This window comes from Neomonachus schauinslandi, chromosome 11 (assembly GCF_002201575.2).
Source record: "Neomonachus schauinslandi chromosome 11, ASM220157v2, whole genome shotgun sequence".
Lineage (NCBI taxonomy): Eukaryota > Metazoa > Chordata > Mammalia > Carnivora > Phocidae > Neomonachus > Neomonachus schauinslandi.
In genome coordinates this window covers 74,451,721-74,473,654 of record NC_058413.1, presented here as the reverse complement: position 1 = coordinate 74,473,654, position 21,934 = coordinate 74,451,721, and the positions used below count along the sequence as shown (strand labels likewise).

Sequence of the window (21,934 nt, the reverse complement as noted above, 5' to 3'; positions counted from 1 at the left end):
TGAAATCCTTAGATACCAAGATGCTGTTGCTTACCCTCATTGGCTGTCTGTCCACTCTTTACTGTTCCAGCATCTCATACCCGACTCTGATCCCTCTTTATCAAACTCTTCCTGCCCTCCCAGTGCAGGGCTTTGTGCTCAGTCTGGACCTACAGGGAGATACAAGAGACTGTTCCTGCCTTCAAGGGGTCTGTAGTCTAGTGGGAGACATTTTAAAGCAAATAGCAAGGACTTCAGCCCTTCAGGCTGTGTGCCATGCTAGCTATCCCCAAACAGTTCTGGGGTTCCCTAGAGCTACAACCACAGCCATGTTCTTCTCCTACAGTAATGTTCTGATATTTCTGTATGTGTCTAATTCTCCTTCCTTAGCATTTCTGATTCTCTGGGCCTCCCTGCATCTGTTCAGGGAGGGTACTTTAAAAGAGTATCTTTCTCCAAGTTACGTATTTGCTTCAATCTCTCATTTACTCATTCATTCATTCAATATGAATCAAATACCTACTTTGCACCATCCACTAGACTTTAGGACAGTGAACCAAACAGGCAAAAATGCTTTCCCCCATGGAAATTAATCATCCACCAGACACTTACTTTTATCTTTCTGACATTCCATTTTTGCTTCTCAAGATGTCTTCCCATGATGACTTTCACCTCCCCGAGTCAGGAAGATTTTAACGTGTTGACTAATCACTATCTGATATGTGATGCACCTCCCTATCCGGCAGCCTGTGATTCATGGTTCCTCTTTGAGGTTCCGTGGATTTCCCAATACAAAAGCTAAGTGCTAAGTGAAAACTTCAAAGAGCAAATCCTGCTGGAAAGAGCAGGCTGGAGTATCAGGTGAAGCTCAGTGAAGGAGCTTAGACTTTGGCCTGAACTTTGAAGGAAAAGTAGGGTTCGGGGAGTTAAGAAGGGCATCATATGAGAGGGAAATAGCATGAGCACAGGTGGCTCATGGTATGTGGATAACAGTGCAATAGTAACTATACCTCCTGGAGCAGAGGGCTTTCTACATGGAAATCATCGCTGGAGCATGGACACTTTGAATTCTAGATGTTTAAAGAGATGGGTATTTTCCCTTTGGACACTTGGGGGCCACTCATGGAAGCTTCTTGAATGGGGACGATGCAGATGAATAACTGGACATGATTTTCATGGCCATAGGTGTGGAATATTAATCTAGCAGCCATATATAGGATTAATCCACACTTTCTTATTTGGACCCTGAGGTAACCAGTAGCCTGGATTTCACAACAGCTGGTTAATCAAGGTTCTAGTCTTTGGTCTTGGAACAGAGTAAAGCTAATTCAAAGATTGACTATCACCTCCCCTCAATGACTCCAGAAGAGGAATAAAGTAAAACCTAAAAACCAGAGCCATTTTATCATAGGCTTTTTCTCTATAATATGTAAACTCTTGACCAAGGGATGACCTAGGTGATACTTCCTTCCAAAAGCTGTCTTACTCCTTTTACATAAGATGCTGTGATGATTATTTCTCTTTATTTGTTCTTACACCTTACAACAGTTTCAGAGTGGATAAGTTATTGCAAATTGCTATAAAAGAGGAGATAACCTATGGTTGTAAACTAACATAATTATCTTCTTTTTCTCAGGTGGCTCATCAGCTGTGAGTTTAAACTCTAACCAGGCTTTGGCAAACCCAGTTTCAACACACACCATTTTGACTTCGAATTCCAGCCTCATGTCTACTTCGCATGGGACGAGAATGCCATCGTTACCCACAGCAGTTCAGAATATGGGGATGTATGGAAATCTGCCTTGCAGTCAACCTGGCACATACAGCGTTACTTCAGGAGTGAATCAGCTGACCCAGCAGAGAAACCCAAACCAACTGATAGCAAATCAGAACACCCCTCTGATGCCACGGCCACCTGCCTTAGGGGCAAGTAATAATAATAATAACGTGGCCACTTTTGGAGCTGGACCTGTTAGCAATTCGCAGCAGGTGAGACCAAATTTAACCCACAGCATGGCAAACATGCCAGCGCAGAGAACGTCGAATGTAATGATCACATCCAGCACAACAGCACCAAACTGGGCCTCTCAAGAAGCGACAGCCAAACAACAGGAAGCCCTGAAGTCCACGGCCGCCCGCTTCCCCACAGGTGCACCTGCAGCCTATACTCCAAACCAGTCTCTACAACAGGCAGTGAGCAGCCAACAGTTTTCGCAGAGGCCAGTGGCTCCTCCTAACCAGCTCACACCAGCAGTGCAGATGAGACCCATGAACCAGATGAGCCAAACATTAAATGGACAGACCATGGGTCCACTCAGAAGTCTGAACCTCAGACCCAATCAGCTCAGCACACAAATTTTGCCTAATTTGAACCAGTCAGGAACAGGGTTGAGTCAGTCGAGGACAGGCCTGAGCCAGCCGCCATCCCTGACCCCGGGCAGTTTCCCTTCACCCAACCAAAGTTCCAGGGCTTTTCAAGGAACTGACCATGGCAGTGACTTAGCTTTTGACTTTCTCAACCAACAGACCGATAACATGGGCCCTGCCCTGAACAGCGATGCTGATTTCATTGATTCTTTATTGAAGACAGAGCCTGGTAATGACGACTGGATGAAAGACATCAATCTTGATGAGATCTTGGGGAACAACTCCTAAAGGAGAAGAGGGAGACAATTAATAAACTCCACGCACTAAAAGGCAGTATTTCACAAACTCTGTAAAGGCCAAACTCTTGACTTTTAGTTGGACTATGTGAAGATACCTTGGCTTACATGTGGAAGCAGAAAGTTAACTGCAGTGCTTGGTTCAAATGTTTGTTTTAAGTCTCAAACCTGAAAGTAAAATCTTGGGATCACCTTTCCCTGTCTAAACTCCAGGACACAGTATCCAGTTTTCCCAAACAGAACTGTGATGTTGATGTGTAATTAGTTGTGTAAAATAGGCTTCCCAAGCTCCTTTCCTCCCTGAAAGAAAAGTAATAGAGCTTGTCGCTTGCTAAATCCCATGTCATAAATCCTGAGATTCTAGTTCCCAGCAACAAGCAACAAATTCCTTCATTTGCTCTAATAGATAATAAGTGTGGTTTAATCTTCCCACTCTTGTGTTTTCATTTAGTTTTCCTAAAACATCCAGGGTAGATTAAAATGTTATAGGTTTGTTTGGAGTAACCAAACAGTGCCCCAAGTAGAGGAAAGCCAGAGAAGCTAGAGAACATCCAATGGATTATAGAGTTTCTTCCCCAGATTCACCTCTCACTTGGTCAGTTTTCCCACGTACGCCGTACTTCCACAACATGCCGTGTCTAGTGATGAAACAAGATTGCAGAGCTCTCCAACTTTATTTGGGCTTCCACAACCAATTCCTGAATCCATTTCCAAGTCTTAGATAAAAATCACAACTTGTCCTAATCATACTGAAATATTGGTGCATACCTGTCTGCATCAGATTTCACTATTTCAAAAAGAAAACATCCCGTGGGACATGGCTACAAAGGAGATTTATCTAGCCACAAATAACCTGGGGTGTTGCTTATTGTGATCATGCCTGCTGGTTAGTTCCCATGCTGAGTGAAATTGAGCCCTGTCTTCCTGCTTATTTTGATGACCAGAGACTGACTTGTAAGAAAACGGAGATAAGAAGGTATCTTGTTTTGATTGGAGATAAGAAACAGAAGATCAGGACAAGAAATGGTGGGTATGGTTGGGTACAAATCTATTTCACAGGGTTTGAGGGAAAACATAATTGAGAGAGAAAACAATCTGTCCTGATTTGGGCATATTTTGGGTGAACAGCTAAAGAGAATGTGATCTGTTCTCCAGTAGCAATGTATTCATTCTTGGCTCCGTGATATGATACATCTTCACCATATGCTAGACAGACCCTGCATATCCAGGTTTTCTCCCTCAGAGATACAGAGGCACAGAGCACTGTATCAGAGAAAGAGTTTTTGTTGAGTCATGTCACCTCAGCGCCCACACACAGATCAGCTATAAAATGGGGAGGACATGTGCTGATTTGGAATGGATGCAAAATATCACTATCGTTTTCCTCATTACAGAAGAATATAGGTTATCTTCAACCTTTTTAGTTATATGCCCACATATTCAATTATCGGATGTAATTTAACTGGACTTGTTTAATAAATAAGTCTTTGGATATCTGTTCTAAAAAAGATCATATTTTGAAAGTTCTGCAAAGCCCTCTCTCAGTCTTTAAAAAATCTAGAAGAACACTCTTTCTTTTACACAATACCAACGTCACTGGCCCAGAATCTTTTCTGTGCTAAGTTGTAAATATGAATAAATGACTTGTTTTGTAAACTTTTGTAAAGAATATTTTGGTAGAAATACTCAAAACATATTCTTTGGGTTATATTTATACATATGTGAAATAAATATACTATCAAAAGGTTATATTTTATACAAAAAGTAAATTGTTACCTTTTGTATGCTAATATACAAAGTTTTGTATAATATGATGGTTTATTTTTAGCTCTACACTTAAACCGTAAGAAGTCAAGTGGGAACTTTTGAAAACTATCAAGAGGCTTGTTAGACAAATTTATATTCTGAAACCTCAAGAAGAAAGCATTCCAGGTTTCAATTTTTTCTTTTTTTTTTTTCTGCTCCCAAATTATTTTTTAAACCCATAGTTCTTTTGTCTTATTTGATCCTACTGCTGTGCACATTATATTGGTTCTTGTTGCATGTGGTCTACTGTGTGTTTTCCCATTTTATAGAACAGTGTTTCTCCATGCAAAAAAGGAAAAAAAATATGTACATATAAACACTTTTATTTTATGACTCCTCCATGTTACCGTATGTATCTGCCAGTACTTCCCAATTACACTCCTGTGATTCCGCTTATTTTTACCCTAACATAAATAGTATGTTTTGTAGTAGCTATCAAATTTAAGAGATAAAGCAATCAGAATGTTTGGATTTTCTTCTATCTTAATGTGAATTTCATAATTAATGTCTATTTATTCAGCTATTCATTAAAATACAGGATTCTTTGGAAAAAAATGGTGTAGTCTATAGTTTCTGTTTTTTGGCAACCTGTGACCAAAGATGATGTAATTTTCCTGAAAGCTGAGATGATGACAATTTGATAGACAGAATGTAGCCAAAACTTGAAGATTTACAATGTAAAAGCTATTGGAATCCAATCTCCCATTTATAAAGATACCGGACTACTTAATTGTTGGCATTGTTTATCATTCTAACATATTAAACAGGAGGTAGAAGTCATTTTTTTTTTTTTTTTTTTTGATTCAAAGACTAGAAAGCAGTTTAAGCAAATAATTCATTCTTGGCTTTGTGTTAAGCCCAATGAAGATAAATAACCTTGCTCTAAGTGAATGCACTAATATTACTTGCATTACTGTAACTGTACCCATAACTGTAAAGATTTCAACTTGTAAAACAAGTATTTTGTATTGTGTGTAATTTCATGTGTTAAAAAATAGTTTTAAAAAATTCGGAAGTGGTTCTCTTGTATGAAATCATACTTTCAGTCACCAACAATATTGTTGCTATATCACAGAAAGTTCTGAGAACTATTAATAGCAATGGGCAGATTTAGTCTCTGGGAAGCTTCCAGTGAAATGCTGTCTTGTCTCCTTTCAGTGTTCTTTAGTTCACTTAGAAGGTTTGTATTAAGATCCTATATGCACAGCACCACTAAATACCGAAGAAACACATTCTCAGGCATGGTGGGCCTTTGCCTAGGCACCTGTTCAGGCCAAGTCTGAGTGAACACAAGGCCAGGTAAACACAGCTTCACTGAGCGTATTTACACATTCCTTCTTGAGGGTCAAAGAGGTTAAGAAAAAGGTGGGAGGAGGCAATGGGAACCTTTCTCACCAATGTTCTTGCTCCCCTGTTGAAGTATGTTGCTGGGATTCCATTGTCCCTTCCCTCTCTGCCAGAAAGATGTGTGGCATTATCCTCTTTATTCGTGTTATTAATGGAGCAATAATAAAATTGACATTCTATGTGGTCCCTGTCCAATGACTCTGGGAAGTTCGATAGTAAACAAAGTCAACATCGATAAAAATAAAGAAAATACACACAAATTAAGAGAAAGAAATGTGTAATTCTAAAATTGCCTCTCAATCCCCGGTTGCACCCACGGAAGCAGACTTGAGAGAAGAGATGAGAGAGTAAAAGCAAGTAGGAATAAACCAGGAGCTTTGCTTCTTCCCTTGCTGTGGTTGCCAAAGGCAGTTCAAATTCTTAAACATTTTATCTATTTCCATTTGGTATCTCTGTAACTATTGTTTCCTCACCCAAAAATGAGAGCACGGGGCTGAAATAGTTCTATATTCCTTTTCAACTATAAAATTCTGATTGTTGTTTTTTTCCAAAGCTAAATGGAAAATTAACCACAAAAAAACTCAAATACCATTATTATTTTTAAACTAAAGAACTCACTGTTCAACCTTTTGAAAATCTTCAGGTTATCAGTCAACTTTACGGAACAAAGCAGCCACCTCCTTTAAAATTAAATCACATGAGGGGTGCCTGGGTGGCTCAGTCCTTAAGCATCTGCTTTCGGCTCCGGTCATGATCCCAGGTCATGGGATAGAGCCCTGCATCGGGCTCCCTGCTCCGGGGGAGGCCTGCTTCTCCCTCCCCCACTCCCCCTGTTGTGTTCCCTCTCTCGCTGTCTCTCTCTGTCAAATAAATAAATAAAATCTTAAAATCAATCAATCAATCAATCACATAAAAAGAGAGCTCCTCATTGTGAGCCAGAACTAGACCGTTCACAAACAGGCAACGTCTATGATTAGCCCACTGACTAAATACAAATCAAGTCCTAAAGATTGAAAGCTGGAATATAATATTAAAAGGTCATTTTCCTGTGAGATCATAGAATTTCATAAAGAAAATATTTGCCTGCTAGGAAGGAGGAAACCAATACTTTGAGTAGTGTCCGCCATGGGTATATATTAGGGTTTGTGAGTTTAAATGATAGTAATATCTCTTAAGTATACTTCCTAAGTTGCTATAATAGACAAAGTACAGGTGGCCTAGGATCAACTTCATTGGCAGCTTTAACATAACTAAAACATTGTATCATGGGTGTTAACAAAACACACTGACCTTAGATTTAAAAAAAACAAATGCTGTAGTCACCGCCTTGCATGCAGTAATAAGAAGGTTGGGGCGCCTGGCTGGTTCAGTCGGTGGAGCGTGAGACTCTTGATCTTAGGGTTGTGAGTTCAAGCCCCGTGTTGACTGTAGAGGTGGCTTAAAAATAAAATCTTAAAAAAAAAAAAAAAGAGGGCTTTTGTTTATTTACATAAATAGCATTTAACTTCTCTTTTAACCAAATTTAAGTCATCTTTAGCTCCAGGATATGCATGAGCATACAGACACTTTTTTTATAATATTTAGGGTTCTTTCAGCAGATGGGAGGGAAAGAAGAAGGAAAAGAGAAGGAAGGAAAGAAAACATTTCAAATAGGCTTAGGGAAAGGAATTCACTGGTTGACACAACTGAAAAGTTTACAAGGTAAGTCTGGGTTTAGGCACAGCCAAATCCCTCAGGTAAACCATGTCATCAATAATTGGTTCTTTTCTGTTTCTCACCTTTGCTTCCCCGTGCCTTGACTCCATTCTCACGCAGGCCCGGCTCTCATAGTGGCAAAACTGTTGCTAAAAGCTCCAGGCTTACATCCTCACAACTCTAAGTCCAGCATAAACAATAATGAATGCTTTCCTTTCAAAAAATCAAGATTTGCATCTCAACAAGCTTTGATTTGGCCAAGAAGAGCCGGTGTTCTCTAATTGGTCAGGCCTGAGTCAAATGCCTATCCCTCCAGGGGATTAATACCACCAAACCATATGAACTAAGAGTGGGAAAGAGGTGATTTCCCCAAGGAAAATCAGGTTGCTATTCAGGGGGAAAAAAAGATAGAAAGAAAGAAAAGAAGAAAGAAGGGCAGGAGGGAGGGTGAGAGAGAGAGAGATTGAGCTAGAGAGAGAGAGAGAGATGTAAAATAAAACCACAAATGTCTAGAGAAAGAGAGAGAGAGAGAGATGTAAAATAAAACCACAGTCCCTTTCTGGCTGTTTTATTTTTTTACCCCATATTTTCAATTTCAAAATGTCACTAACCCAAGTACTCACCTCCTCCCCATAAGGAGGCCATCCAAATGTCACCACATCTTATTCCGTCGCATCTGCGTGAGGTAAACTCTTTTCTGACAGGTCAAGATGAACCAGCAATCTAAGTCCAAAAGATGTTTATCTATTCCCAACGTATCTAAGTGGAGAGTGGAAAAGGTAATAACTTCTATTTGGAAGAGACACTAACGTGTAGATCACTTCCTTCTGAACAAGAAGAATGAAGACTATTTTGTCTCTGGGCTTCCAAGTCAATGACCTGGGAGGAGAAGTATTAAAACCTCCCCTCCTTCCCTTCTTTCCTCCTGTCCCCCTTTCCGGGATGCAGGCCAGCTGCATTTTGCAATGGGAGTAATCACCCCTTCCTCAGGGAGGATATTACATTCACTGCTGGGTAGGGGCCCAGGGAATCAGACTTGAGTTCTCAAGTTCCAGTCATATCTCCTGCTACGAATCCCATCTGTTTGACTTGGCGTGCAATAATTTTAGCCTAGGACTGAGAATTCAACTTTTCTCTCTGGTTTTTAGTCAGGGAAACAAAAAAACACTTTAAATAGTCCGAGTGTCAGAGAGATTTTAATGCAAGGCATTGGTTACACAGATGATGGATGAGCTGAGAAGCCACAGAAGGGATGGTGAGGCCATCCTGAGATGAGCAAAAGCAGGAAGACACTACCACTCCTAAGATGGAAGGACAAAAAGACAAGGGGCCAGGAATCACTAAGCAGATGCTGAAACATTAGCTGGCCTGTCTGGTAGGAGCCAGTCTGGTAAAGAGTTTCAGTTGCAGAGATGCCACTCATGACAGAGAGGGAAGAGAAGGAATACAATTCTTCCTTCCTCTCTCTTCTACTCTCCAGACAACGCATCTCATTGGCTCAACTCAGCTGGTCATAGCTTACCCACAGGGCGGGGGAACATAGCCTGGAGCCTTACATCTCAGGCTAGGAAAGGGCAAGGAATAAATCTGCCAATAAACAGGCCCAGGTCTGACACAACATACCTGTAGATTTCTGGATCTCAGCCATTTTGGATTGCTGACCTAGAGCAAAAAGCAGATTTCCTAGCAAAGCCCGATTTTCTTCCCTACCGACTTTCAGATACATTAATTTTGATCTAAATTTGTCTACTTATTATAAAATGGCATCAATTAGGAAACTGTTCAATTGCAACTAATGGACATTTAAAAAAAGAAGAGTTTTTAAAAATATTTTACTGACTCCTAGAAACACGTTTTTCAAATTTTCTTGTTTATAAAATAAGGTTATTATTTACAATGATGTGAAAAGAAAGCATCATATTATTGTACAGTTATCAGCACCTTTTTTCTTTCTTAATGATACATAAAGTAATGCTGTGTCTTACAATCTATGACATCTTGGATGATGAAATGCAATGCTGCAAATGCCTCATGCAACAAGGGGTCTGAGGTGGGCAGTCCTAACTTAGTCCAACAATGCTATCAGGTACCCAAGCTATTTCCATCTTCATTTCTGCCATGAAGAAGCACAGAAATTTTCTTCCTCATTATTGTCAAGTTGTGGTGACAAGATAGTTACCTCAGCATCATGCCTATGTTCCAAGCTGGAAAAATGGAAGAGAAAAATTATGAAAAGAAAAAGGATTGTCTATAGCAAGCCTTTACTTTCATTTGGGAAAGGTCACCCTACCGAGACCTACCCATGCTCATTAGTCATGACTGGGTCTATGGACTTCCAGATCTTCAAGAGAAGCTGGGTGTCAAGGATTTAGTGTGATAGCCTCTATAGCAGAGGATGGCAAGAGAACAGGCTGTTGGAAATGATGGTAAATAAAAGTATAAGACATTCTTCTCCCTCTGACCCTCCCCCCTCTCATGTGCTCTCTCTCTCTCATTCTCTCTGTCTCAAATAAATAAATAAAATCTTTAAAAAAAAAAAAAAGTATAAGACATTCTTGGGAATGATAAACATAAATTCAGGATGGTGATCATCGTTGCGGGAATTTAAAGAAATGTGATTGAAAAGGTATACACAGGGACTTAAATTATGTTATTTTCTAAACTGGATGGAGACTACATGATTGCTGCATTTTTTAATGTCTTTCTGTGTACCTGAAATAAATCATTAGAAATGAAAAGAAAGCTAAGTTAAATTATTTGAAGTTCTCACTAAAGGCATTCTGCTACAAATAAATGAATAAATAAATAATGATTGACTTAGATTTATGGCAATATGCAGATGAAACATACTGAAAGGTCCTCCTGACTAAAATAACTAAAATGCTAGATTTAAAAATAGAAAGGAAGATTTCAAAACTTCCTAAAAAGCTACAAAAATAAAAACCATGTGGTACTGGCATGAGCAAAGACATAAAAACCCATAGAACAGAATTGAGACTCCAAGAATAAACCCTAACATTACTAGTCAAATGATTTTCAACAAAATGCCAAGACAGTTAGAAGAGGGAAAACAGTCTTTTAAAAAAATGTGCTAGGACCAGTGGATATCCACTTGCAAAAGAATGCTATTAGACTCCTACCTCACACCATATACAAAAGTAAACTCAGAATGGTTCATAGACTTAAATTAAGAACTAAAACTATGACGTCCATAGAAAAAACAAATGTAAATCTTTATGACCTTGGATTAAGCAATAATTTCTTAGATATGACACCAAAAACACAAGCAACAACAAAAACAGATAAATTGAACTTCATCAAAATAAAAAACTTTGGTGATTCAAAGCCACTATCAATAAAATGAAAAGAGAGCCGTGTTAGGGATCTCCAGAGTAAAAGACCCACAGAACTAATAGGAGATAGATCTATATATCTATATCTATATATATGTTTATATCTGTATCTATATCTATCTATCTATCATCTATCTATATCCAGAGAGAGAGAGAGGGAGATTTATTATGCGAAATTACTTCATGCAGTTATGGAAACTTAGAAGGCCCATGACCCGCCATTTGCAAGCTGGAGACCCAGGAAAGCTGGTGATATAATGCAGTCTGAGCCTGAAGGCCTGAGAACTAGGGGAATGATAATGTGAATCTGAGTCCAAGGGTGGGAGAAGATGAGATGAGATGTTGCAGCTCAAGAAGTAAGGCAAAAAAAAAAAAAGAAAAAAAGAAAAGAAAAGAAACAGGATGAATTCCTTCTTCCTCCTTCTTTTGTTTTATTCAGGTTCTCAACAGATTGAATGATACCCACTCACACTGGGGAGGGCATACTTTCCTGAGTCCACTGATTCAATTGCTAATCTCATCCAGAAATGCCCCCAGAGACACCTTCAAAAATAGTGTGTAATCTGGGCAACCTGTGGCCCAGTCAAGTTTATACGTAAAATTAACCATTAAAATAGCCCATAGAATAGGACAAAATATTTGTAAATCATATATCTGATGAGGGACTTGTATCTAAAACATATAAAGAACTGTTACAACTTAATAATAAAAAGACAACCCAATTTTGGGGCCCCTGGGTGGCTCAGTCAGTTAAGCGTCTGACTCTTGATTTTGGCTCAGGTCATGATTTCAGGGTCGTGAGATCAAGCCTCTCATTGGGCTCTGCTTGGGATTCTCTCTCTTTTCCTCTTTCTCAAAAACAAACAAACAAACAAATTTTAAAATGAGCAAGCTCAATAAATTTTTCACCAATGAAAATATACAAATGGCCAATAGCACATGAAAAAATGCTCAATATTTATAGTCATTAGGGAAATGCAAATCACTTCACACATACTAGGATGTCTATAATCAAAAAGACAGACAATAACAAGTGTTGACAAGCATGTGGAGGAATTGGAACCTTCATATACTGCTGGTGGGAGAGTAAAATGGTACAATCATTTTCAAAAACAGTTTGGAAGGGCCTCAAAAACTTAAACATAGAATTTATGTGAAAATATATATCCACTAAAAAATTTATCCATGAATATTCATAGTGCATTATTCATAATAGCCAAAAGCAGAAATATTTCAGTGTCCATCAATTGATGAATGGATAAACAAAATATTAATATAAGGGATTATTATTTGGCAATGAAAGGAATGAAGTACTGATACATGCTACAACATTGAAGAACCTAGAAAACGTTAGCTCAGTGAAAGCAGTCACTGAAGACCATGTGTTAGGAAATGTCCAGAGGCAAATCCATAGAGACAGAAAGTAAATTAGTGGACACCTGGGTTGCTCAGTCTGTTAAGCATCTGCTTTGGCTCAGGTCATGATCACAGGGTCCTGGGATCACGTCCTGCATCGGGTTCCCTGCTCAGTGGGAAGTCTGCTTCTCCCTCTACACCTTCCCTCTGCTTGTGCTCTCTCTCTCTCTCTCTCATGCTCTTTCACATACTCTCTCTCTCTCTCAAATAAATAAATAAAATCTTTAAAAAAAAGAAAGTAAATTAGTGATTGTCTAGGGCTGAGGGGTGGGGGGAAAGGAGAATGACTGCTAACGGGTAAAGGGTTTTTTTGGGGGGTGAAGAATATGTCCCAAAATTAGATAGTGGTGATGGTTGCCCAACTTTGAAAATTCTAAAAATCACTGATTGGACACATTAAAGGAATAAATTTTATGGCCGCTGATTTAAATCACAATAAATCTACTTTAGAAAGAAAAAAATACAGGGGCATTTAAAAATAGGTCAGTGAGTTTCCACAAAAGTAAGTCATATACCATACCCAGAAATGAAGTAAAACCAGGAATCCCTGGACATATGCAAGTATCAATGTCAGCTTTGCCCCTGACAGTTTCTGTTGAACCCTGGAGAACTTGAATTTGCATTGTGGCAACTTCCCACGGTGTGGGGGACAGGATATACAGACTAGGCATGTTGAAGATGAGGATTCTGTCATAAGATCCCCTATAAAAACTGGGACTCCAACAGAGTAAGGGTGAAAATGAAATAAATTCTGGTATATTACGAAGGGGAAAAATTCTTCCTTGAAAACATATACCAAACATCCGCATTCATATGAGTTTGGATTTGTATTCATAAAAATTTGTGTATTCAAAAACAACAACAACATCAAAACCTGAGTGTAGAATTTCATGTGAAGTTCCCCCCGTCCCAGTTGGGTGCACCCTCAGGAAACAGAAGAAAAATGCAATTGATCTTATGAGGCTTCAAAAAATCCCCACAAACTTACAGACAAAACCAGCATCAGATCCATTATCAAAAACACAAACACAGGAGTAAACAAAGCACCATAAGGAGAACCAGCACAAGCAAGAGGCAGCAGCAGAAGACTCACAAAACCTTAGATACTGGAAATAAGAGACATCTATAGAATGCCTACATTTAATATATTTTCAAAAAATAAATAGAAGCTTAGAAATATCACCATGAATTGAGTATTGTCCCCAGAGAAGGGAGAATTCTTTTTAAGCATACATAGAATATTCATGAAAAGTGACAACATTATATGCCCAAAATAGCCTTATTAAATTTCAAAAGATTGGTATTGTACTGACCACATTCCCTATCTACAATTCATTTAAGTTAGAAATGAATTTTAAAAGATAATTTGGAAAACTCCATGAAAATTAACTGGAAATTAAAAAATAAAAAGTGGAAAATGGAAATTAAAAAATCTTGGAAGTTTAAAGAAAACAACTCACCTATACAACTCATGGGACAATGAAAACACTGTAATAAAATATATAAAATACTTGTAACTAAACAATAATAGAACATGTATGCTGCTTAAGGAGTTCTGGGAGAGGAATTTATTCCCTTAATTGCTTTTCACTGGAAAAAAAGGCTCAGAATGAATTTTTAAAATCCAACTTAAGGAGTTAAAAAAAGAATGCAAAATAAATCTAAAGAAAGTGGTGGTAAATAATAAAAATAGAAAAAAATAAAAATAAGAACAGAAACAAACATGTAATTGAAAGACTTAAAGCCAAAAGTTGATTATTTTTTTTAAAGATCTTTATTCATTTATTTTACAGAGAGTGACAGAGCACAAGCACGGGGAGCAGTAGAAGGAGAGGGAGAAGCAGGCTCCCGGCTCTATCCCAAGACCCTGGGATCATGATCTGAGCCAAAGCCAGACTCTTAACCATCTGAGCCACCCAGGCACCCCAAAAGTTGGTTCTTTAAATTAACAAACTACTGGAGAGACTGATCAAAGGGGGAAAAAAACAGTATTAGGAATTAGAAAGGAACACAAGTATTAAAACTGTAAGTATTAAACAGATAATAGGATACTGTGAATAAATTTATGGCAATAAATTTAAAAATTTAGATGTAATGGATGAATTACCACAAAATACAGCTCACCAAAACTGGCTCAGAAGAAACAGAGAACTTGGATAACCTGATAATGTTAAAGCAATTGGGATACTTGTTCAAAATCTTGCTATCAGGAAAATAGCAAGACAAAGCAGAATAGCAGGAGCATTTTACTAAACAGTCAAAGCAGAGTTAAGTCCAGTCTTATGGGAATTTTTCCAGAAAATTGAGAAAGAAGTAATACTTTCCAACTTATTTTTTTAAAGCTGGCATAACCTTGATACCAAAACAAGACCTGGGATGGCACATAACAGGAAATTACAGACTAGCCACACTCATGAACATAGTTTTGAATATCCTAGACCAAATTTTAGCCAACACAATCCAATAGTATATAAAAAACACAGTGCATAATGACCAAGTTGGGTCTCTCCCTGAAGTACAAGTTTGGTTTAATATTTAAGAATTGATAGGGATAAGACAAAGATGCTCACTGTTATCACTTCTACTCAGTCTACTTAGTGCCATAAAACAAAAAAAAATGAAATAAAATTCACCAAAGTTGCATAGGAGAACCCAAACAAACATTATTTGGATAATCACAAATTGATATGACTACCCTTTTAAAAAACCCCCAAGGAATCCAACAAATTTTCTTGATATTAGATCGATACAAAGAAGCAATTTTTATACTCCACCAACTACTAAAAAGTATGACTTGAAAACCATGTAATTCATAATAACATCAAAAACATTCAAAAAATCCAGATGATATATATATAATATATATCCTGTGCATATTATATAAAGCCATACATGAATAAAATTGACAAATTCTAATTTTAAATAACTTAAAGACCAAATAAATAGAAAATTATACCATGTTCTTGTCCAGGAAAATTCTATATTATAATGTCTTCAATTTTATCCGATGCAGGGGAATTTGGTGCTTCCGTGCCCAATGATAATAGCACATAAGAAATTGCAACAAACTAGTCTTGAAAAAAGTATGATAACCAAGGATTCAGTTCCCTCAAAGATGAAGGATGAGGTCATCCTACCATGCAATCACCCAAGAGAATTTCTAGCAACCTAGAGAAATCTACAATGGGTGGTAAAAGACAGGGTGAACATCACTTATAGTTTTAGGACCAACTACAGACTCAGGGACTGTACTTTGACCCATTAATCCACCTATTGTTGTCTTTTACTATTTTTCCCCTTTTCAGGGACCTGCACCTTGAATCTCGGAAAATTAGTGGCAGGATAGAGTAAACATAAGTGGGGCTTGAGTGGATCTGAGTGGTACAAGAGGTGCATTGTAGCAGATCCAAAAAGGGTCCAACCTATATGCACTTAACCTATCCTGGAGAGTTTCTGAGCAGGATGATTGCTTCCTGCCTCTCTCTGCCTGGCGGCATCCTTAGTGTCAGGAAGTTAATGCCCCGGGGTGGCCTTTAACCAATTTAGAACAGGAATTGGTGGATAAATACTCTAGCTTCCTCCCTTAGTGGATAAATCTCAAGTGTGTTTCACACAGTCTTTCAGAGGTCCCAGCAAGAATAAGCCCATAGCAATAACTAGATCATTAACACACACTCCTTCTCAGTGCTTCCCAGTGTCACCTCCTAAATAAGCTACTTGCACCCAAATCTTTGTCTTAGGACCTACTTTGGGGGGAGGTAAAATACAGCAATTCAGTAATGTGGCAGGATACAAAATAAATGCACAGAAATCAGTTGCTTTCTTACACACTAACAATGCAACTGTAGAAAGAGAAATTAGAGAATTGATCCATTTACAATAGCACCCAAAACCATAAGATACTTCGGAATAAACCTAACCAAAGAGGTAAAGGATCTATACTCTAGGAACTACAGAACACTCATGAAAGAAATTGAAGAAGACACAAGAAGATAGAAAAACAATCCATGCTCATGGATCAGAAGAATAAACCTTGTTAAAATATCTGTGCTGCCCAGAGCAATCTATACCCTCAACGCCAACCTGATCAAAATTCCAATGACATTTTTCAAAGTGCTGGAACAAACAATCCTAAAATTTGTATGGAATCAGAAAAGACCCCAAATCGCCAAGGAAATGTTGAAAAAGAAAAACAAAGCTGGGGGCATCACGCTGCCTGATTTCAAGCTATATTACAAAGCCATGATCACCAAGATAGCATGGTACTGGCACAAAAACAGACATATAGACCAGTGGAGCAGAATAGAGAGCCCAGATATGGACCCTCAACTCTATGTTCAAATAATCTTTGACAAAGCAGGAAACAATATGCGATGGAAAAAAGACAGTCTCGTCAATAAATGGTGCTGGGAAAACTGGACAGCCACATGCAGAAGAATGAAACTCAACCATCCTCTAACACCACACACAAAGATAAACTCAAAATGGATGAAAGACCTCAGTGTGAGACAGGAATCCATCCAAATCCTAGAGGAGAACATAGGCAGTAACCTCTTCGACATCGGCCACAGCAACTTCTTTCAAGATACATCTCCAAAGGCTAGTGAAACAAAACAAAAATGAACTTTTGGGACTTCACCAAGATAAAAAGCTTCTGCACAGCAAAGGAAACAGTCAACAAAACAAAGAGGCAACCCACAGAATGGGAGAAGATATTTACAAATGACACTACAAAGGGCTGATATCCAAGATCTATAAAGAACTTCTCAAACTCAACACCCAAAAAACAAATAATCAAGTAAAAAAAATGGGCAGAAGACATGAACAGACACTTCTCAAAAGAACATGTACAAATGGCTAACAGACACATGAAAAAATGTTCATCATCATTAGCCATCAGGGAAATTCAAATCAAAACTACACTGAGATATCACCTTACACCAGTTAGAATGGCAAAAATTGACAAGGCAAGAAACAATGAATGTTGGAGAGGTTGTGGAGAAAGGGGAACCCTCTTACACTGTTGGTGGGAATGCAAGTTAGTACAGCCACTTTGGAAAACAGTGTGGAGGTGCCTCAAAAAATTAAAAATAGAGTTACCCTATGATCCAGCAATTGCACTACTGGGGATTTACCCGAAAGACACAGATGTAGTGAAAAGAAGGGCCATATGCACCCCAATGTTCATAGCAGCAATGTCCGCAATAGCCAAACTGTGGAAAGAGCCAAGATGTCCTTCAACAGATGAATGGATAAAGAAGATGTGGTCCATATATACAATGGAATATTACTCAGCCATCAGAAAGGATGAATACCCAACTTTTACATCAACATGGATGGGACTGGGGGAGATTATGCTAAGTGAAATAAGTCAAGCAGAGAAAGTCAATTATCATATGGTTGCACTTATTTGTGGAACATAAGGAATAGCATGGAGGACATTAGGAGAAGGAAAGGAAAAATGAAGGGGGGGAAATCGGAGGGGGAGACAAACCATGAGAGACTATGGACTCCGAGAAACAAACTGAGGGTTTTAGAGGGGAGGGGGTGGGGGGTGGGTTAGCCCGGTGATGGGTATTATGGAGGGCACGTATTGCATGGAGCACTGGGTGTTATACGAAAACAATGAATCATGGAACACTGCATCAAAAACTAATGATGTACTGTATGGTGACTAACATAACATAATAAAATAAAATAAAATTTTAAAAAAGTGAAAGCTACACTACAGTAGAAGGGTATAAGCTAAGCACATCAGCATACTGTTGAGTGGAAGAAGCAAGTCACAGAACAATGCTTACAGCTCTAGTCCATTTATTTAAAAAAATAGGGGGTGGGGGGACACCTGGGTGGCTCAGATGGTTAAGCATCTGCCTTCGGCTCAGGTCATGATCCCAGGGTCCTGGGATCGAGCCCCACATCGGGCTCTGTGCTCAGCGGGGAGCCTGCTTCTCCCTCTCCCTCTGCCTGCCTGTCTGCCTACCTGTGATCTCTCTCTCTGTCAAATAAATAAATAAAATCTTTAAAAAAAAAAAAAAATAGGGGGTGGGGGGCTAGGGGGCTGGGTGATGTACACTGGGGAGGGTATGTGCTATGGTGAGCGCTGTGAATTGTGTAAGACCAATGAGTCATAGACCTGTACCCTGAAACAAATAATACATTATATGTTAATAAAAAGAAAAAAATCATAATGACATATATGGGACAGCGAAACTGTAAAGAAAAACGAGAGAATGATTATCATAAAAGTTGGCCTGATGGTTGCCTCTGGGGTGTGGAACCAAAGGGGCTCTTAAGGGACTGGTAATATTCTATTTCTTAACCTGGTTGTTACACGTCAGTGTTAGTTATATTTTTATTCCTGAAATGATACATCTATTTTTTATTTACACTTTGTGTATTTCATGTTTCATAATAAATAAGCTTTAAATGCTATCAAATTACTATGTGGAAGACAGAAGGGGAATTGCAATCAATCAGCCAATCTATCATTAAGTACAAGGATTTTGCACTTGGATTGCTTTGAATGTGTTTTAAGTTTTCATTCCATTTTAATGAAATCGGAAGATACATTATGTATGTGATTCATGCAAGAAAGACTTCAGAGACCTCCCATCAGCAAAACCATACTAAAAAGAAACGCCTTGGTACTAACATCAAAAGATTTATGAATGAAGGCACTTTATAAGCTATAAAATGTTTAAATTTTATGTTTTAAGTTAAAACATTTAATGTATGTATATTTTTATGTAGGTATGCATGTATACATATGTGTTATCTTCTCTTTAATCCAATTCTATTTTCTTTCATAAATTAACTGACTAACTATCAGTTCTATTCATACCATATAGGAGGACATCTACTCTATTAAACCTTAAGGAAATGAACTAAGATTTTGATTTTTTTAAGACTTTATTTAGGAACTAATGGGAGGTAAGAATAGAATAGCATAGAGGTTATGCATGCTGGAAAAATAAACTTGATCTTTAACTTTTATTCCTGAGAAAATATAAAACTTAAATATTAAGAAAGATTATCTCCAATATGAGTGAATATAGCATAAATCATCTTCAAAGCAGTTTTTTCTCATTACTTATTCTCATACTAACTTGAAAGCAATATGTCACTTTTCAAACCACTGAAGCAAAGTTAAATATATATATAGAGAGATAGATATATAAACCTCATTTATATATATGTGTCTCCATTTGTATAATTCTGCCTTTCAACACTCACTGGAAAAATAGAAGATTATTGTACATCTGGTCTTTTGGTTAAAGTTAGCAGCGATTTTTTTGCTAATCTTTGGAGTGATCAGGAGTTTTGAAGGATGTCTTAATCCTGCTCTGAGTGTGTCAAAGTAGATGTCTTTGTTCATTTCACAAAACCAGTAAGAGTGCTGTTGTGAGGATTAGATTTTGACAATCCAATCCAGATGACTACTTTATTATGGAAAAATATTCTGCATCCCTATCTAATCCAGAAAGTATATTCATAGAGAAGGCACTGCAGCCACACTATTATACAGTTGCAAATATTAAAATTAAAGGTTATAAGAAGAAACACAGCTGTTAAAGGGCAGTGACTGAGTGAATTCATTTCAGTGTTACATATCTATGATGATGTGGATTATTCAAGATTTTTTCCAAAACTCATTTCAAAGGCTCTCACTTTAGCATTTCAAAAGTGGTGGATAATATTTAGGGAAAAAAAAGTTTCACTTCTTTTAAATACAATAATAATAGAGTTTGAAAGCTAAATATGCAAAGGCTTATAAAATAATGTGTGCCAGGGAGTTCTGAATGTCAATTGTGTGCACAGATGTCTCAGTTGGAGCATAAAATATTGGCATGTTTCATAAGCAGTTTTTCTTTCTAGAAGAACTTACTTGCACTCGTGCAGTGACAGGAGCTTTCTTTATGACATAGAGGAAAACTGATAATCTCTAAAAACAATGGGTAAAAACGTGGATCTCCAAATTTAACTGATACTGGGTGTGAGTTATTAAACAAATAAAATGTTTCATATGAGTATTATCTGCTTTTTGCTTTTATTTTAAAAATTCAAAACATATCAGGGCCTATTTCACCTCAGAGAAGTATGGTCAAACTATCTTAAACTTTAAAGTTAAAACATGTGGTGCTCCATTCCTGAAAGTCCAGATTTTAGAAAGAACATTGATCTAACTCTACATTTTTCCAAAAATACGATGCTTCTCTTCCCATTGCAATATAAAGTCAGAGGCTACTTTATGAATATTTGCTATTAGTCTCTTAGTGACACAATTGGATTCAGAGATTGTAAAGACTTTGTTCGAGAGTGAGATTTTCCACCTCTATGTATAATTCTTCCTCTTGAAACTCTGCTTCCCAAAGTGTATTTCATGAACTACTTAGTTTGGGTCTTTGCAACATATAGTCATACCAAGATTTCCATTGCCAAAGTAGGTTGGAAAGTACTAGAAGGCATCCTTAGAGATATATGAGACACTGGTGTTTTGAAATTTTTCTGTAGCAGACAAAACTGTTTAATTTACTTCTAAAACTGGAATTTCCTAGTTTGCTTGACTTTTTGCACATAACCCCAATTGATATGCTATGGTATGGGTAGGCAAATGCTGTCCTATGTAATGTAATCGAGGAATACATTCTGGCTGGCCTTTAAACGAGTATTCATTTCTACAAAATGCAAACATTAATATATGTATATTTATAATAAAAATACTTTGTATGTAATCGTTAATAAGAGCCTGATATTTTACTGATTTCTCTTCAAGATCAGCACCAGGCTTCCCAGAGATTATATTTGTTTGTTTGCTTTGCCTAACTACAGTGGTACAGACACTAAAGAATTTTGGGCAGTATTGTCTCATAAAATATGGGATATTTTTCAGATAATAATATCAAGAAACTAAAGCTTTCACATGAGAGAACCAGGGCGCCTGGGTGGCTCAGTTGGTTAAGCGACTGCCTTCGGCTCAGGTCATGGTCCCGGAGTCCCGGGATTGAGTCCCACATCGGGCTCCCGGCTCAGCGGGGAGCCTGCTTCTCCCTCTGACCCTCTCCCCTCTCGTGCTGTTTCTCTCTCTCTCTCTCAAATAAATAAATAAATAAATAAAATCTTTAAAAAAAAAAAAATGAGAGAACCAGAGTGAGGGAAACTTGAAGTTCTATCCTCTAAAGAAGGACCCAGTTTATGTTCTTTTGAGGAGTCCATGCTTTCCCAAACCCATCTCAGGGCCTTTTTGTATTTTAGGAATGTTGCCAGGGTTTGAAGGGCAGCTGTGAGCACATTATATTATGTGACCTACATGTAGTTTTCCCCCCCATTTTCATCTCTTCTTATAGGAACCAAGCCAAATTTACTTTGAGATGGGATTACTCAGTTGAAGTTTCTAGAATTGTAGCGGCTGCAGCTTTTGTTGAGTTACTCGTATAAACAAGAAATTGCTCATTAATTATGTCATAACTACATTAACATCAGAGTACTCCAAGAGCAAGGTACTGACCTAAGTTTGCTCTGTTGCAAGTGCCCTTCCTGCCTGTCTTCCCTGGGCTAACTCATACATCTCAAGGTCCTATATTATCTCTGGGAAGCATCCCAGACTAGCCCTAAGTATCCCTATTCAGTGCTCCCAAAGGAACTTGTACTTATTTCTAACTGTGTTATCCATTC

At 37.9% G+C, this 21,934-nt stretch overlaps 1 protein-coding gene across 1 annotated transcript in view; it reads left to right on the top strand.

Moving 5' to 3' along the window:
* MAML2 (mastermind like transcriptional coactivator 2) overlaps positions 1-3,999 on the top strand; it is a 336,388-nt gene extending 332,389 nt beyond the window's left edge. Inside the window, exon 5 of the mRNA XM_021679067.1 lies at positions 1,616-3,999. Within this exon, the coding sequence (XP_021534742.1) occupies positions 1,616-2,634 (1,019 nt within the window). The 3' untranslated portion in view covers positions 2,635-3,999. The remainder of the gene's footprint in view (positions 1-1,615) is intronic.
* The last annotated feature ends 17,935 nt before the right edge of the window (positions 4,000-21,934 follow it).